The sequence below is a fragment of the Bufo gargarizans genome, chromosome 6 (assembly GCF_014858855.1).
Source record: "Bufo gargarizans isolate SCDJY-AF-19 chromosome 6, ASM1485885v1, whole genome shotgun sequence".
In the NCBI taxonomy this organism is placed as follows: Eukaryota; Metazoa; Chordata; class Amphibia; order Anura; family Bufonidae; genus Bufo; species Bufo gargarizans.
The window spans coordinates 270,808,318-270,827,309 of record NC_058085.1 but is presented as its reverse complement, the minus strand read 5'-3'; the positions used below and the strand labels follow the sequence as shown (position 1 = coordinate 270,827,309).

Sequence of the window (18,992 nt, the reverse complement as noted above, 5' to 3'; positions counted from 1 at the left end):
TTAGACGTATTCATTGAAATACCGGTTCCGTCTTTCCGGTGTCATCAAAGCTAGAAAGAACTGCGGATCCGGCAATGTGGCAATTTTAGGAATTTTGGCTGGAAAATATACAGCAGCAAGCTGCGGTATTTTGTCCATTCAAATACCGTACAAGGGACGTAACGGAAGACATCCGGATGCATACTGAACAGATTGCTTTCCATTCAGAATGCATTGGGAGAAAACGGAAGCGTTTTTTTCCGGTATTAAGACCCTTTACTGGATTTCAATACCGGAAAAGAATAACGCTAGTGTGAAAGTAACCTAAGAAAGATAGGTGATCATCACCGTTTGGAATGGTCACCATATTGACTCTCGCCCAGCTTTCTCAGATTTCTGCCTAGGTCTGTAGTCAATGACACATTTACTCTATTGCTTCTTAAGGGTCCATTTACACATCCTTGTGTGTTTTGCGGATCCACGGATCCGCAAAACACAGACAGTGGCAATGTGCGTTCCACATTTTGCGGACATGTTCTATTTTTTTCGGGACCGGAATAGAAATGAATGGGTCCACAATTCCATTCTGCAAAATGCGGAACGAAATTGCGGATGTGTGAATGGATCCTAAGTAGGTGAATGGCCATTCGAGGTTCAAGGAGAGTTGGATGACCACTCTTGTTTAATATGTAATGGTGTCCATATTAGTTTTCATGCGGCTTTGATTTTGTGTGTGTGTGTGTGGGGGGGGGGGGGGGGGGGCAGAACTTAATAAATCTTCTTGTTATCCTGAATGTCAGGAAGTTTTCCCTCAGTCGCTGCTGCTGTCGCCTGGTGTTTGCTGTAGGAGTGGGATGTGGTGTCTGGGAGATGTGCTTCAGGGTTGGGTAGTGGGAGGTGTTGAGATATAATCTGTCATCTCTTCTATATCTCACAGACAGTGAGCTGGGACCATCCTCATATTATGGAGTGACTGGTGGGACATTGAGGAGACACTACTGTTGGCGGGTAAGTGAGTGGGGGGGCAGGTGCGTTTGTAAATCTACCTGCACCCTGATGGTATATGATGCACGGTGTGAGTATAGTGCATGGGCTGAAGGCCTCTACCACCACCCATTGAAGGTATACTTAATTAAGAAACATGAGTTTAGTGCTATTGTTTATACATTGTATTGCACATGTGCTCACTGTATGTATGGCACTATTATGGGAACTGTGTGGCACTATTGTGTACACAATTACATGGGTCTTGTATGGAGGGATTATTTCGGCACACCATACAGTATGTGGCTGCTCTATATTAATGTTGGGTGGACACACTGAAGAGAAGCGTTATGTGGGCACTCTGTGGCACCAGAACTGGGTGGGACCACTGTAGGAACACTACTATGTGGGTGCTCTATGTCAGTATTAGGTGGGCACTCTATGGCACCAGGACTGTGTGGCACCTCTATAGGTACAATATTATGTGGGTGCTCTATACTAGTATTAGGTGGGCACACTGTACAGAAGTGTTATGTGTGAAGTCTATGGCACAAGGACTGTTTGGCACCACTATAGGCACAGCGTTATGTGGCCAGCTTTATGTAGCACTGTATGGCATTATTTAGTAGACAATCATTCAGCATTTCTGGGCACTGTAGGATTATTCTGTGGGCACTATATGGCAGTATTAAGTAGGCACTGTACAGCATCATTATGTTCATCAATTATTATATCATTATGCAGGCAGTTTATGGCAGAATTAGGCAGGCACTATATGGTGGTATCTTGGCAGTGTTTAGCACTATTATTTGGAGAAATTATAGAAATACTGCTGTTTCAAAAAAAAAAAAAAAAAAAAAAAAAAGGTAAGCAACAGGACATATATGTTTTGCCCAGAGGCTTCCATTGACCATACTTGTCCCTGGCCATTGTACATCCGTGTCCTAACTGCAGAACTAGCAGATCTCCAAAATAATGTTATTGCTACAATTATAAGTCTGGGTTTACACATTGCTTTTGTGCTGCTTTTTAAAAAGATTTTAAAAAATGCATGTTTTTTTTTTTGTTTTTTTTAGCAATTGCTTTTTTCTTCCTAAAGACGAAACATCTTAAATCACTGTGGTAATAGCCTATGCAGTTTTTAAAGCAGAAACAAATTGATTTTTACATGTTTCGCCTAAGAAAAAAAACGCTAAAGAAAAAAACACATAAAATGAGGGGGGGGGGGGGGGCATATTATGTGTTTTTTTTCTTCAGCGCATTTCTGATGCTTTTTGAAAAAGCACTGTAATAGAAATGTGTAAACCCGGTCTAAAGCTGTAAAAATCATCAATTGTTACAGGGTACCAGAGCTCAAATTTGTAAAAACTTTGGACCTGTAAGCAATGCATGTTTTTATTTCCTGCGAGCAAGCAGAGATCTGATGAGGAACTTACAGGATATAAAAAAACTGGAGATAGGATACTGTACATTGCATCCTATGGACCAATGGCTCAAAGGGCTAATAGTCAGCAGTAGCCTGAAACCCCTACCAGATCTTGCTATCATAACAGGTGGGCTTTTCTAACCTTGGACCCCAGTAGACAATGCAGTGTCTCATTTCTGTCTCCGCTCTCAGATCTATGTGATTGCGATCTAGATCCCAGACACAGCACCACTATTTACCTGAAGCTTAAGGAACGAGCGTGTAGACAGGGCTGAAGGGAGAATAGGGGGAGTGAGGAGGAAGAAGGCACATCCAGGTCACTCTGCCTCAAATGAGAAGACCATTTGGAGTCTATCTAGTGATGCAGTTATATATCCTATCATGCTGCATTGGTACGACATTCTAGAGTGAGGATCAGCAACCTCCGGCACACCATCTGTAGTGAAACTACAACTCCCAGCATGCGCACTCAGAAGTACAAGTAAATGGGAGTTGTAGTTTCACCACAGCTGGAGTGCCGGGGGTTGCCCACCACTGTTCTAGAGCCTGAGAAAGCTGCTTAACGACCTCTGAGGGAGCTATAATGGTAGCCATATTGCTGGTCATTTATAACTTTTTGGGGGTAAGCTGGGTGGTAACCAATAAATATGGCGACTATTATACATGCATAGTATACAAGGGATCTTACCCAGCGTTCCCAGGTTCCAAAATAATATAATGCCTACTTTGTGTAGCAATATGTGACAGTAAAAGCTGGCAGTGGAAATCTGGGTGCGAAGCCACTGTTGGCGATGTAAAGATTGGTAGATAGACACCCAACTTTCCCAGAAACCTATATAACACATCTGCTGTGAGTGCAAGTTACCGAGGAGGCGTAATATTACAGTAAGGTCTTTGAATATGAGATATTTCAGGCCTCACCTGTCTCATTCCATTTGTCCTCACAGATCAGTCACCATGACGCCCCCATCCTGTCTGCTCCTGTTCACAGCCGTTTTCCTCCAGGTTGTCAGAAGTCACCAGAACCCAGGTAAGATGATGAGACCCCAGGGTATGGAGTGCAGACAGTGTCCCCAGGCCTGAGATTGCACTTCATCCACACTGTAAAATATTGGTATTCTCTCCTACACCACTGGAAAATGGAGAAAGAACACCTGGAAAAGTGTGACTGAGCTGAGATTGTCAAAGTCTAAACTGCTAGAGATGCTCGGTCAATGATCACACAACCAAGGTGGTGCAGCCTTTATTTTAGGTTCCACAGCAGGGTATACACTGAGGCAGGGTCACATTATTACTAGGTGACATGTCCTCTTGCAGCGATACAGGCTTCACCTCTGGCATGGTAACGGTCATACAGATGCTGGCTATCCTCCTGTCATTCCAAACTCTTTCAACTTGTAGCCGTAGTTCAGCCAAGCTGGTTGTTGGCTGCTGTGCATGGGAGATCGGTCGCCCCATCCAGTCCCAGACCTTCTTGATGAGGGAGAGGTCTGGTGATCAAGTTGGTCAGGGGAGCTCCTGGATACCATGAAGAGCGCGTTATGTAGAGGAGTGGATTAATTGTATCATAGGCCCGGTGATGTTTGCCCGTTATGGGCCCCCTCCCTCCATTTGCACTGATCACCCCCCATCCCCTTTCAGTTTCCCCATATTTTCCTTTTTTTTTTTTCTTCTGGTAAATATTAAAGAAAACTATGCCACATATATAGTATAACACCCTCAGCCCCACACAGTATATAGTATAACACCCTCAGCCCCACACAGTATATAGTATACCACCCCCAGTCCCTTATAGTATATAGTATACATCACCCCACAGTATACAGTAGATAGTATAACACCCCACAGTAAAATATATAGTATCCCACAGTATGCAGGATATAGTACTGTATAACACCTCACAGTACAGAGTCGATGGTACAACACTCCACTGTATGCAGTATATAGTTTAACATCCCACAATATGTGTAAATAGTATATAACACCCTACAGTATAAAGTATAACACCCTACAATATACAGTATATAGTATAACACCCCACAGTATACAGTAGATAGTAAAACATCCCAGAGTATACAGTATATATTATCCCACAGTATATAGTATATAGTATGACACCCTACAATATACAGTATATAGTATACCACCCCACAGTATACGGTAGATAGTAAAACATCCCAGAGTATACAGTATATATTATCCTGCAGTATATAATATAACACCTCATAGTTTACAGTATATAGTACCTCACAGTATACAGTATAGCACAGCACAGTATACACTATATAGTATGCCACAGTATGCAGTACCTCACAGTATGCTGTATACAGTACAATATCCCACAGTATGCAGTACCCTACAGCATGCAGTATACAGTATAACACCCCACAGTATGCAGTATATAGTATCCCACAGCATGCAGTATATAGTGTAACACACCACAGTATACAGTATATAGTATCTTACAGAATACAGTATAATGACCCACAATATACAGTACCCCATAGTATATAGTATAACACCCCACAGTATGCAGTATACATTATAGCACTCCATTGTATGAAGTACCCCACAGTATGCAGTATACAGTATGCTGTGCCCCACAGAATGCAGTATACAGAATACAGTATAACACCCACAGTATGCAGTATACAGTATGCTGTACCCCACAGGATGCAGTATACAGTATAACACCCACAGTATGCAGTATATAGTATAACACTCCATAGTTTGCAGTACCCCACAGTATGCAGTATACAGTATGCTGTACCCCACAGGATGCAGTATAACACCCACAGTATGCAGTATACAGTATAACAACTAACAGTATGCAGTACCCAACAGTGTGCAGTATATAGTATAACACGCTCTGTCACCTTCTCCTGACATGACATCGTTGCCGTGTGACCAATAACATTCCTGTTACTGGTCACATGGTGATGACATCATCACAGGTCCTTTCTCCTATGAGCATCCAACACTGCAAGTCAAATGGTGCAGCACTGGTCCAGGCTCAGTGCTGGTTCAGTGAATGTGAGCAGACAGCCTGGACCCTGACATTTTCTCATTAGGAAGTGAGGGAGCCTCTCCTTCCTTAAAATCTGCATTTTGGGCGGTGATGGGCCCTACAGAGACATCAGGCCCAGGGCTACTGCCTCAAATGTCCCTATTAAAATCTACCATTGGTTGTGTAGTGCGGGTAGTGTGTGACTGAGTGTTATCTTGTTGGAACACCATGTCTCCTCAGTCACAATAGATAGAAGGACTGGTTCTATTATGTCCTGGACATATTATGTCCCACAAATACCAGACAGGAATGGCCACGGTAGCTAATGACAACCCACAGCATGACACCTGTGGTGGTCGTGTGTCATAAAAACATAGACTGTGTCGGCAGATAAGAACCATTTGGCCCATCTAGTCTGCCCAATATACTGAATACTATGGATAGCCCCTGGCCCTATCTTATATGAAGGATGGCCTATGCCTATCCCATGCATGCTTAAACTCCTCCACTGTATTTGCAGCTACCACTTCTGCAGGAAGGCTATTCCATGCATCCACTACTCTCAGTAAAGTAATACTTCCTGATATTACTTTTAAACCTTTGCCCCTCTAATTTAAAACTATGTCCTATGTAGCAGTTTTTCTTCTTTTAAATATTCTCTCCTCTTTTACCTTGTTGATTCCCTTTATGTATTTAAAAGTTTCTATCATATCCTCTCTGTCTCGTCTTTCTTCCAAGCTTTACATGTTAAGGTCCTCTAATCTTTCCTGGTAAGTTTTATCCTGCAATCCATGTACCAGTTTAGTAGCTCTTCTCTGAACTCTCTCCAAAGTATCAATATCCTTCTGGAGATATGGTCTCCAGTACTGAGCACAATACTCCAAATGAGGTCTCACTAGTGCTCTGTAGAGCGGCATGAGCACCTCCCTCTTTCTACTAGTAATGCCTCTCCCTATACACCCAAGCTTTCTGCTAGCATTTCCTGCTGCTCTATGACATTGTCTACCTACCTTTAAGTCTTCTGAAATAATGATCCCTAAATCCCTTTCCTCAGATACTGAGGTTAGGACTGTATCACTGATTTTATATACAATACTATATCCTGCATACTGTGGGATACTGTCTCCGCACTATGCATGATGGCAGGTAGGCACTTTCCAGCCCTCCTGCAAACTCTGTTTAGCTATGAAAGCAGGTTCTGCCTTGGTAGTAGATGGTGACATCAGAGTTTTCATTTTCCGATTAGTGTATAATCCTCATTTTATTCAGTGGTATCTGTCTCTTCTCCACAGGTGACATACAGTACAACCAGCAATGGCAGCCAACAAAAACCTTACCCAGGCTTACAATATTAATGTGAAATGTTATTCAGAACTTTATTGCTGCTTGTATATTTATGGCTTTCATTACTATGGGGGATAGTGGTGTCACGGTTCTGTAGGTGGCTTAGTTATGGTGACACTGTTAGATAGATACTATGTCTGTTATTGTCATGGGGGTAGAGTGGCTCTTGCCATTATGGCTATCATTATTGGCACCCTGTGTGTCACAGTTATAGGTGCACTATAACCTTGGACACTGTGTATACTTTCCCTTCTCGCGGTATGTCCAATCCTATTGGGACCATCAGTGAGTCCTGACTGTCGGGTGTTTGGTCATTTTTGTGGACGCCCTGTCCCCCTTTCCACCCCAGCTTCCCTTTTTTCTATGTCTGTGTTGATCCAGCAGTAATAGATATATCACCCACTATGATTATGTTGCAGTGTTATAGCGGTTTGTGTGCTGGCGGTCAAACAACTTATGAGAGTCTCATCGACTGTTTGACATCTTGGAAGACATTTGTCAGAGACTATTTAGCACAGTGTTTCTCAGCTCCAGTCCTCAGGGCCCACCTGCCGGTTATGATTTGAGAATATCCCACAGAATGAATACCTGTGGTAAGTCCTATTTGACAATAACTACATCATCTGCTCAATACCAAGGAAATCCTGAAAATGTGACCTGCTGCGGGGTCATGAGGACCGGAGCCGAGGAACACAGATTTAGGGGAAAGTTTGTTAACATCTAATTTTCAGAACAAAGTTATGAAATGTGTTTACTTGCGAGCGTTGTGCTTTTCTGTGACCCCCAGTCACCGCTCTGCTACAATTAGATTCTGACCAAACATGTCCTGACACATTCCTGGGCCGTGTCTGCAGTAATGGGGTGTGAGGAGGGGGCCCCAACCTGTCAATGTCACACTGTCTCTGACCCTAGAGACTGGGTAATGGCCCAGCTGCGAAACGGCAAGTGCCTAAGTGTGAGCTTGAGATAATATCTGCCATTGTTCTCTGCAGACAGGCTGCCCTTGTTCCTATACTGAGAGGCCATCTCTGTTCTAAGTGGGCAAGAAACGGAAATCCTAGAGATGGCATTAGATCTGAGAATTATTATTGGGGGGTTGTAAGGGTATAAAAGGAGGGGGTTCTATATTTACCATTCAGAATTCTAGGAAAGCTGAGGGCCTACCTTGTCGGGAGTTTAATTCCACACACATTAGTTGTTAACTAGCTTTCCCAAAGACAGATATCACAAAAAATTGCCTAAAAATTATTTTTGCCCTGTTGTCAAATGAGCTTAATTTAAAGAGTATCTCTCAGCATGAAAAAAATAAATTAAATGAGGCATACTACCTGGTAAGGCTCATCATGCGGTTGATACCTTTCATATGTCTGTATATTAGACAGCTGCAGAGATATCTGAGGTTTTATTCATATGCAAAATAACAAGTTGGAGAACCAGGGGACAGGGCTGAATCCTTGGAGCACTGCATTGTAACAACCCATGTACTCTGGACACTACCCCCTCCCTTTGATTGACAGGGCTAGACCAGCATAGTGAGCACAGAGCTGTGTCCTAGCATGTGTATATCATATACACTGCTTACTGTAGCCTTACCATATTGAGATATGCTTAGAAAGCTAATACATATTCAGCAGTATTGTTTTCATCATTAATGAGTTCTACCAGGCAGTATGGCTTTTGAATAGGGTTGACCATGCTGATAGAGCTTCTTTAAAGACTATTTTAGGGTAGATTGTTCTTTAAACTAGGTTGTCTTTTTGGTTAATTTCTTTTTATCATAAGTCACCAACAGGTTCTCCTGCTGACGGGATCACCAGTGATCATCTACAATCTGCAAGGGAAGTGATAAATTTCCCTGCGGCACCACCACCAGGGGAAATTAAGCATTACACTGAAATAAATGAGCTGTGCTTGTAGAAATCATTGGTCCTCCAGAGTGAAAGGCATTTATTGTAGATGTTTCCACTCGATGAATGGTCCATGTCCTAATAAGATATGTGGAAATGGGTTTTCTAAATATGCCAATAGACATATAGCATGGAAAAGCTTCATCAACTTTTTGCTGCTTTCACTGATGGCAGGATAAAGTAGTGACAGAAGCGCTGATTGTCACTTATGAGCTGATACTAGGTGGTTGCTGAAAACCTACTGTATAATTATCACAGCCTGTCCTGGAGAAGAGTTATGGGTTCCCTGAGAAGAGTCGTGGTGATTCATGAGCTCTTGCTCTCCCCGTCTACCTGCTGATGATTGGTAGTTTTCACCTAGGGAGATCAGGAGAAGAATAATAATACCAATTTAACCTGTGACTCTTCTTTGGCATGGGCTGCAATGATTATACAGTAAGTTATCAGCAATTTCTTAATATTAGTTCATGAGTGGCAGACCACTGAAGTCAGTGAGTCTGTCAATTTCTTTAAATTGAAAATAGAATTTATTCACAACCAGTCAGGACAAACAGACATTATACTGCGAGACAATGCAGACTGGAACACAGTACAATAAATACTACACGTAAACATCTAGGGCATGGGTGTAATATACAGCACAGATACTGTACTATACACTATGCACAGTACTACACTGATATTCTAATAAAATAAAAAATATAGCACATCAATCAACAGGCAGTGATAGGGGAAGGGGGTAAGAGGGAAAGGAAAGGGAGGGGAGTCACAGGCTTGAAGCTTTATTGAAAGACAGACACACAGAAGACGGAAAAAGGTTTCCTCTTCGATGTTAGGACCATCCATGATGGAATGGTCTCTGGGCAGTCCTGGACAGACATCCTCTCCCAATTCATGACCAGGACCATGGACATGTGACGGGCTTTGACAGTGTCTCTAATGATGGCGAGGGTTTCTGTGATCCTGCGGCCAGGAATGCCACAGGTCTGGTCCAGGTGGATGATCCATCCAATGACAGCCTTCAGCCGATTGGCCAGTACCGTGGCAAAATCTTGTAGTTGACATTCAGGAGAGAGAGGGACCACAATTTTTTAAATCCCATCTCTCCACCTTCTGCTTATACAAGATCGTGATCATTCCCTCACTCAACAATAGAGACATTCTGCCCTCCACCACCATCTCCTAATACAGCTCCAACAGGTCCGGGCCAGTGAGGTCCTACAGTGCTACATAGAGCTCTGCTGGGAGACTGTCACTGCACGGCTTCAACTGTCAAGTGAGCTCCCATCGCTGCCGCACCTGCAGGATCAAGGGTGTTAGTAATACCTGACAGAAACTTATCAACGGCATTTGAGTCTGTGGTCTTCGGGGAGGTTGCTGTAGTCTTGGACGACTCAGTGATGTTTCCAGTCTCGACTCACAGCTCAGTCCAGGGTGTGTGCCTGGTTTGGAGCTTTTAGAAAAAGAAAGAGTTAAATTTCTTACCCTTCTCCAAGTGCTCTGCTTTGGAACAGAAGTTCATACGCTTGATTCCTCCTCAAAGTGTATTTTCAGGCCCTTCTTGGTCTCCTTCAGCTCATTCTTGACATCCCAGCCGCACTGGTGTAGGTCTCTGCAGATCCCTGAACTTCATCTTCCACTCACACGCTTGTTGATGACCTTTTCTCTGAAAGAAACTACGAAACTTCACCTTAACAACTCCCCCCATACAAAAGCCCAGGGCAGCCTAATGGCCTTGTGGTCAGAGAAGAAGCAGGGGACCATGGAATACCCAAGGTGTTTCACCTCCCGAGAAGTGAACACAAAGTTTATGCGAGACCGCTGCGAGCCATCAGCGTTCCGAAAGGACACTTGAGTCACCATCTTGATGAGCAATTTTGAGGAAGCATCCAAGTTGGTTCTTGCTGAGGTGCGCTTGTCTTCTTCGATGGAGCAGTTGAAGTCTCTGCCCAGCACCACTGCCCTAGTGGTGACAAGCTGGGTCCGCAGGAGCTTGAAAAGCTTTAAGTGCTTACTCCTGACCAGGGAGGCTTACATGTTGATGACCCTAACCTCCCCCCCGCCCATGAGCTGCCTGCGACCAGAAGCCTGCCGCAGAGAAGCTTATGGACAGAATCAAGCATGAAAGAGAACCCCCTGATAAGGATAGTGACTCCTGCAGCACCCGTGCTGGCCCCACCAGACCAGTAGAAAGTGCCGTGAGACCACTGCCTGGCCAGATGGTTGTAGTGCCTGAAAGAAGGCAAGGCACATCCCCGCAGCATATAAATATCATAAACCTGTGAAGGCAAAAAGGTTGCCACAGTCTGCAGTCTAGACCTATCCCTGATACTTCTCACATTGATGCTAAAGATGCTAAAGTTAGACATACTGAAAGAAAAAGGGGGTGGTTAGCGCAAACCATACTGCTCAATTACCACTCTTGTTAGGTGGATCCTTAACTTTGGGGACTGCTTGCTCCGGGAGCTCTAGCAGTCCCTCATTCTCTAGTTGATCAAGAAGGGAAGGCTCTTGGTAGTCCTGGAGCTCCACAAACTGTGGTTCAGACACCAGAACCTCCACCAACTGCTCCATCACCTCTTCTTCTAGCAGCAGGTCCTTGATGACCTCCACTTTCTTTTTGGATGACTCAGCGCTGAGGCTGTCTCTCCCTTTCCTCTTCCGAGTACCTGCAGCGACAAGAGGGGGAAACTCCTCCAGGGAGAGGGCCAAAGCAGTGGTTGGTTGCAACAAGTCTTGGGATTTTACAAGGGAATATAGGCAAGCCAGATATCAATCCGTAGACAGCTGTTTCGGGTGCTTGCCCTCATCAGTATTAGGATTTTGGCTGGCTCGTATTATATTTTGGAAGTAGCTTAGGGTGCTGATGAGGACAACCTTGCCAAAACAGCTGTATAGGGATCGATATCTGGCTTGGCTATATTCCCCTGTCAAATCCCAAGGCTTGTTGAAAATTCAGATCTTGACTCACAGGGGACCACTTCAAATGGGTGGCACTGGAAAGATGGGAGATACCTCTTTACATAACATTTTCATAGGGAAGGTTTGGACAATTGTGTTGGCTTCTTGCTGAAGCTGTAAAGGCATTTGGCCAGTGCTAAAAGAGCATTGATAGAAAAGAGCATTATTCAAGTTACCCCCTAATGCCTTAGGTAGCCTCGGGACTGCAGATGAACATTATAAATGATACCTTAGGTAGATCATTTTTACAGTTTTTGTTGACATGGTCTGTGTATAGTTAGGCAATGCAGAATGTTGAATGACGTAATAGTGATATGTACTGGATTACTCACTCTCCATTGACTAGATTTCATGTGCAAAGGATGGAATATTATAAGGAAAAGAGACCTAGGAATGTATTCAGGGAAGTGTGGATATTATTCGCTTTACGTAATAGAAAAACATACCATTGGGACTGCTCTATTGCCTTTATCTGAGGGGTCTTGGAAAGGTATCTGTATCTCCCTGCCCACTCTAACCATAGTCTCCCATACAACCATTCATAGTCTACCTATACCATGACCCATAGTCTACTTATACCACCCAGTATAGTTCACCTATACCACCACCCATAGCGTACCCACCTATAGTATACTGATACAACTACCAGTAGTGTACCTATACCGTTAATTATAGTCTACTTATACCATCACGTAATGTATCCATACCACTACCCAAAGTATACTCATACAACTACCCATAGTGTACCTATACCGCTAATAATAGTCTACCTATACCACAATATAGTGTACCATACTTCCTACCATAGTGTACTCATACAACTACCCATAGTGTACCTATACCGCTAATAATAGTCTACCTATACCACCATATAGTGTACCATACTACCTACCATAGTGTACTCATACGACTACCCATAGTGTATCTATACCGCTAATAGTCTACCTATAACACCATATAGTGTACCATACTACCTACCATAGTATACTCATACAACTACCCATAGTGTACCTATACCGCTAATAATAGTCTACCTATACCACCATATAGTGTACCATACTACCTACCATAGTGTACTCATACGACTACCCATAGTGTATCTATACCGCTAATAGTCTACCTATAACACCATATAGTGTACCATACTACCTACCATAGTGTACTCATACGACTACCCATAGTGTATCTATACCGCTAATAGTCTACTTATAACACCATATAGTGTACCATACTACCTACCATAGTATACTCATACAACTACCCATAGTGTACCTATACCTCTAATAATAGTCTGCCTATACCACCATATAGTGTACCATACTACCTACCATAGTGTACTCATACGACTACCCATAATGTATCTATACCGCTAATAGTCTACCTATACCACCACATACTGTACCATACTACCTACCATACTATACTCATAAAACTACCCATAGTGTATCTATACCGCAAATTATATTCTACCTATACCACCACATAGTGTACCATACTACCTACCATAGTGTACTCATACGACTACCCATAGTGTATCTATACCGCTAATAGTCTACCTATACCACCACATAGTGTACCATATCACCAAGCATAGACTGATAGTGCTCATAAAATCATCAGAAAATTTTGTTTTTTGGCTTCAAAATCTTTGGGGAAATCTTTTTATATTACACTTTGGGTTCTCTGAGCAGTCCAACATACATAAATTGTCACTTTGAGTGAAACAGAGCTTCTTTACACCAGTAGTTGTGACATTTACACACCCAAAAGGGTTAATCCCTTGCGGAAGGGAAGATATAGCTTTTTGAGGACAATGAATTCAGTTTGTCTGGCAAGATGGAAGGAAGAAAAGACGTCACTCCCCAGGCCAAAATCATAATGGATGCTCTGACTATTCATGTATTACTCCCAGCGGCAGAGGAGGGGAGTGGTTGTTCCCCATCACTATATTCCGGATCTAACACAAATTGTTCTGCCCTGCAATGTGTTCCTAGCCCCGCAGCAGCGAGGTCCCACCACACAGAGCTCTGCGGCCTGGCTTGTGCTGACCATGCTTACAGCTGCTTAACCTCCTGGATGTGATGAGTTTGGGCATTGTCAACTCATAATGTCTCTAGGCGGTGATAGCGTGAAGACAGTGCGGGCTGGTAGTAAAATCACATCCATATCAGTCCCCGGGACTCTCCAGCCGTGTGAGATCTGCACTGTCCGACGTATGAATTTATAGCGCTTTCCAGCCGATAGAGCTCAGAAGATGACGGGACCAGACAAGTGCTGCTCGCACCTAACTACCTCTAGTCCCTCGTATCTCCTCTCTTTTAATCTATCTATTACAGTATTTAGCTATCTATCTATCTATCTATCTATCTATCTATCTATCTATCATCTATATATCTATCTATCTATCTATCATCTATCTGTCTATTACAGTATCTATATCTATCATCTATCTATCTATCTATATATCTAATATCTATCTCTCTATCTATCTATCTATCAATCCATTTCCTATCTAATATCTATCTATCTATCTATCTATCTATCTATCAATCCATCTCCTATCGAAGAAATTCCACGGCACATCCAAGGAGTAAAATTAAGTACTTAATACTTAATTTTACTCCTTGGATGTGCCGTGGAATTTCTTCATCTATATTGTTTGGAGGGGGATCGTGTCCTCAGCCGCAGGCACTCCGCAAAAAACTGCAGTGCTGCCCAACTTTTGCTTTATCTCTCTATATCTCTATCAATCAATCAATCAATCTATCTATCTTCTATCTATCCAGTCCCATATCCTATCTCTCTATCCATCTCCTATCTATCTGTCTATCTATCTATCTATCTATCTATCTATCCAGTCCCATATCCTATCTCTCTATCCATCTCCTATCTATCTATCTATCTATCTATCTATCTATCTATCCAGTCCCATATCCTATATCTCTATCCATCTCCTATCTATCTGTCTATCTATCTATCTATCTATCTATCTATCTATCTATCTATCCAGTCCCATATCCTATCTCTCTATCCATCTCCTATCTATCTATCTATCTATCTATTATATTCCTCTTCTATATGTCTCTCTTAGAAATACACATAGAAAGAGGGTACAAGAAAAAGGAGAATGGGGTCATAGATAATGAAAGTGAGTGGAGAGTGTAAAGAGAGAGGTGAATAGAGAGAAGGGGTAGAGAGGTAGCGAACAGAGAATTTAAGGGTTTGATAGAGAGTAAGAGGAAAATGAGTGAGTATGAGGAAAGTAAACTAATAGAAAGTAGAGGGGAATAGAGAATGTGCAACGTCTCTCCGTTGTGTGCCCCTCTATCCCCTGCTCTCTAGCCCTGTCTGTCTCTGTGCTCTCTGTATTCTTCTATCTTTCTTTCTCTGTCTCTCTCTATCCTATCACTTTCTCCTCATCTCTTGTCTTTTCCTTTTACTCTTCTTCTACTGTATCTTGTCTCCTTCCCTTGGTTTCAGGCACACACCTCACGCCTTGGTTTTTGCTGCGCTCTGATGCTGTCACTGCCTCTTACTTCCACCTCAGTCCCCAGCAGCTGTCTTCAGGCGGCACAGTCCCAGCTGGAGAAAGGTCTGTGTGAAAGTGCCTGGACGGAGAGCAGTCCTCACATACTGGATTCCATATCTGCAGGCACATATAGATATATTACTATGAACCTTCTGCTTTGCACAATGCATGTGCTCCATATACTTAAATGCATTTTGTTTTGGTAATGTGACACTTTCCAGGTAGGGGGCGCTGTAGCAAAAAAATAAAAAATCAGAATGGAGCCAACTCTTCTTGCTGACCTATGCCATCACTCTGCTCTGCTTTTCAACAGTAGGAGGCAGCAGCATCTTACCCTACTCTCTTAAAGGGGTTGTCTCGATTCTGCAAATGGCATTTATCATGTAGAGAAAGTTAATACAAGGCACTTACTAATGTATTGTGATTGTTCATACTGCCAGTGTTCTCTGGACTAGATTGGCAGGCATGCTATGTGATTGTCAAATGAAGGGTGGGGAACATAGGGGTCCCTCTGCAAATCTATTCTCCAAGGGCCTCCATAGACCAGGAACCTGTTCTGGAAGCCCTGAAAACTTTGCCCATAGAGGATGATGGATCAGGGCAACAGACAAAATCTGAACACAAATGTCACGGAAGGTGTTACAGAAAACTAGAAGACACAAATGAAGATCCGACTGGCTTGATCCAAAACGAAGGAACCAAAGGGTAAGCCCTGTAACATCCCTAGAGCTCTCCCTTACTGCTCAGCCTATGCAAAAATCTCTATGGTAGATAATTGTATACCCTTGTTCCTCGACTGTATGACACCTGAACACCCTATAATAGTGAGGGGACACGACCACTGGCTCCCTACACCTAATATGGAGGGAGTCAGGGTCACCTAGGATCAAGCAAACAGGAAAACACAAATAAATGAACAGACTTATCTGTAGCATCCAGCATGCACACACTCCAGGACAACATATCCCTTATTGCTGTGATGGGTATAAGGGGCGATATAGCAGAATTGCATAAAGGGATGATTATTGGCTTTCGGGCCAAGGGTGCCAGTATTTCTGAAACTGCGCAGTTTGTGAACTGTTCTCGTATTGCTGTGGTGAGTGGAGAAATGGCAGCATTGTGAATAAGCAACGTGGAAACTGTGGAGCACCATGTGCCTTTTTTGTGTGAGGTGAACGTCGGCTACGAAGGTACGTGAGGGTGGACCAACAAACTACAGTGGAGAAGCTCACCATCAAAATGAGCCAGGGGGCTACTAGACGTGTGTCTAAAACAACTATTCCGTGAACCCTACTGTGTATGGAGCTCCGAAGCAGACAGATGGTCACTGCGCCTCTGCTGACAAGGTTGTATCTGCAAAAAAGGCTTCAATTTATGTAGCAGTGTCGGAATCGGACCTCCGCTGATTGCCAAAGGGTCGCCTTCTCCGATGAGTCACGTTTGCTGCTTCATTGACTGGATGGACATTGGAGTGTCAGGTGAGAAACATCAGAGAACAAACACCCTGTAACCATTGCTGGAAGAACACAAGCTGGTGGTGGCAGCGTTATGGTCTGGGGAATGTTTTGTGGCATTCTCTGGGCCCAATCATCCATGTGGAAGACATCTGGGTATGAAACAATCCTTGCAGATCATGCACACCCATACATGCTGATTGTCTTCCCTGGAGCGGATGGGATCTTCCAGCAAGACAATGCGACATATCAAATGCTAGAAATGTCCTACATTGGTTGGAAGAGCATGACCAAGACCTCCAAGTACTACCCTGTTCCCAAATTTCCCAGACTTGAACCAATTAGGCATCTGTGGGACCACCTCAATCGTCATGTTTGCTCTATGGATCTGCAATGAGCAGGATTTGGGGTAACGCGCTGACGCCACTTATGCAGTGGGTCAGGATATGGGTGATTAATAGTTTGTTCGTGACGCCAATTGCAGCATGCGCAGGGTACATCACAGGGCCCTTCCAAAGTGTTATAACGCACGTCCCAGGTTAGAAATGCCAGAGCGGTGTTATGGCCTATAATGTCTCTATAGGGTGACGATAGTGGTGTCAACGGTGTCTCCTACCTGGGTACAGCTGGACTCCTGGCTCATTTGCAATAAATTGAGTGTAGTGGTAGGAGGAGTGATAAAGGAATTTTGCAGCAGAAATTGATGTCTAGACCTTTAGGTGAAATTCAAACTTGGCTTTACTGAAGATAACTTTCATCCAAGCAGAATACAGCTTTGGTCTTTGGTCCCAGCAAGTTTTGGCAATGGTTGGTAAGAATAAATCTTCTGCACTATAAATCAGGAGCTTGCAAGAAAATACGTCTGCTTGTTAGCTCTATAACTGTGGTAGGAATTTAGCTTCTGCACTTCTCTTTATCTTCTGCTGTATGGGGACTGACTGGCTGAGGAGGAATATGGCTTCTCCGTCTCTGGACTTTACTCACAGATAGGCTCACAGAGAATGCTTTCGTCCTGGAACTCTGGAGATTGTCTGCTTTCTTCATGCAGCAGAGGCTGAAGGTTCTCAGGCTGGGGAGGTGATCAATGTCTCAGCTGAGACAATATCCTGGCTTTCTTCCCTATGCAGGGGGAATCCTAAACTCTACCACACAGCCTTCCCTAACAGGCGTGGCTGGCACACTGACTCTAACTTCCTTCCCCACCCAAGTGCAGGATGTGGGAACAGTCCACACCTCCACAGAGGGGGAGCTAAGCTGGAATGAACCACTCCAGCCTAGATACACTAAACTGTAACTCGTTCCTTACCAATCCATTGCTGCCACCTGCTGGTGAACATGGAAAATTACAAGGAAATTTACATTTAACAGTTTTAAATGCACAGTTGTGAAGACATGAGCTTAATCATATCAGATGACAAATGTAAAAGCTCTTAGGAGATAGTAGCGGGGTAGAGGAGTGTAGTAACACAACTCTGGGGTGTTACAGATCCTCCCCAATCCACCCTCTAGCAGCTGTGGGATGCACTGCAGTCAGCATTGCTTCAGATACTTGTTGCCATGGCCAGGCACGGGTGGATAATATTCTGTATTTGTCGTGATGCCAATTGCAGCGTACGCTGGGTACTATCCCAAGGCCCTTCCAAGGTGTTATAACGCACGTAACAGATTAGGAATGCCAGAGTGGTATAATGGCCTATAATGTCTCTGTAGTGTTGTGGTAGTTGTGTCACGGTGTCTCCTACCTGGGTACTGCCGGACTCCTGGCTCACTTGCAATATATTTAAGTGTAGTGATAGTAGGAGTAATAGAGGAACTTTGCAGAATAAATCCAGACCTTTAGATGAAGTTAAAACGTTGCTTTATTTGAAATAACTTGCATCCAAACAGTATACAGCTTTGGTCTCTTGGTCCCAGCAGGTTTTGGCAATGATTGTCAGAGGCTCGTCCCCGTCTGCCATTGGCTGCTCCCCCCCCACCCCTACACTGGATGTTTTCATCCATGTGCAGGGAGAAGCAGCGGGGACCAGGAGCGGCACGGGGAGCGGGGTAAGTATATTACCAGTGAGGGGCCCGGCACATGTGGGGGGGGGGGGTTCTTGAAATTGGATAACCCCTTTAAATGAGGACTATGTAATGCATTATCTCCCCTGTGGGGGCGCTGCAGGAAAATTTTATATTTGATCTATGGTCCCTCCACAGATTACATCTTATCTCTGTGGGTTCCCCCGCCAAGCCACACTTACATTTGTGGGTTCCTTCCTATCAAAAACTATTTTTCCACAATTGATATTCCCTTTAACTGATCAGATATAGGAGTTTTGTTGTTTCCATGGCCCACTACTCTGATTTTACATAATATTCTGTATATAAGCCATCTAATCAGTCTCCCCACCTTCTAGGT

The 18,992-nt window shown here is 43.6% G+C and overlaps 1 protein-coding gene across 3 annotated transcripts in view; it reads left to right on the top strand.

Annotated features, from left to right (window-relative positions):
- Positions 1 to 891: 891 nt before the first annotated feature.
- The window catches only part of LOC122941116 (collagen alpha-1(XIV) chain-like), a 121,568-nt gene continuing 103,467 nt past the window's right edge, over positions 892 to 18,992 (top strand). For all 3 annotated transcript variants that reach the window (XM_044298129.1, XM_044298128.1, XM_044298127.1), the window contains exons 1-2: positions 892 to 987; positions 3,337 to 3,419. In XM_044298129.1, the coding sequence (XP_044154064.1) occupies positions 3,347 to 3,419 (73 nt within the window). In that variant the 5' untranslated portion in view covers positions 892 to 987; positions 3,337 to 3,346. The remainder of the gene's footprint in view (positions 988 to 3,336; positions 3,420 to 18,992) is intronic.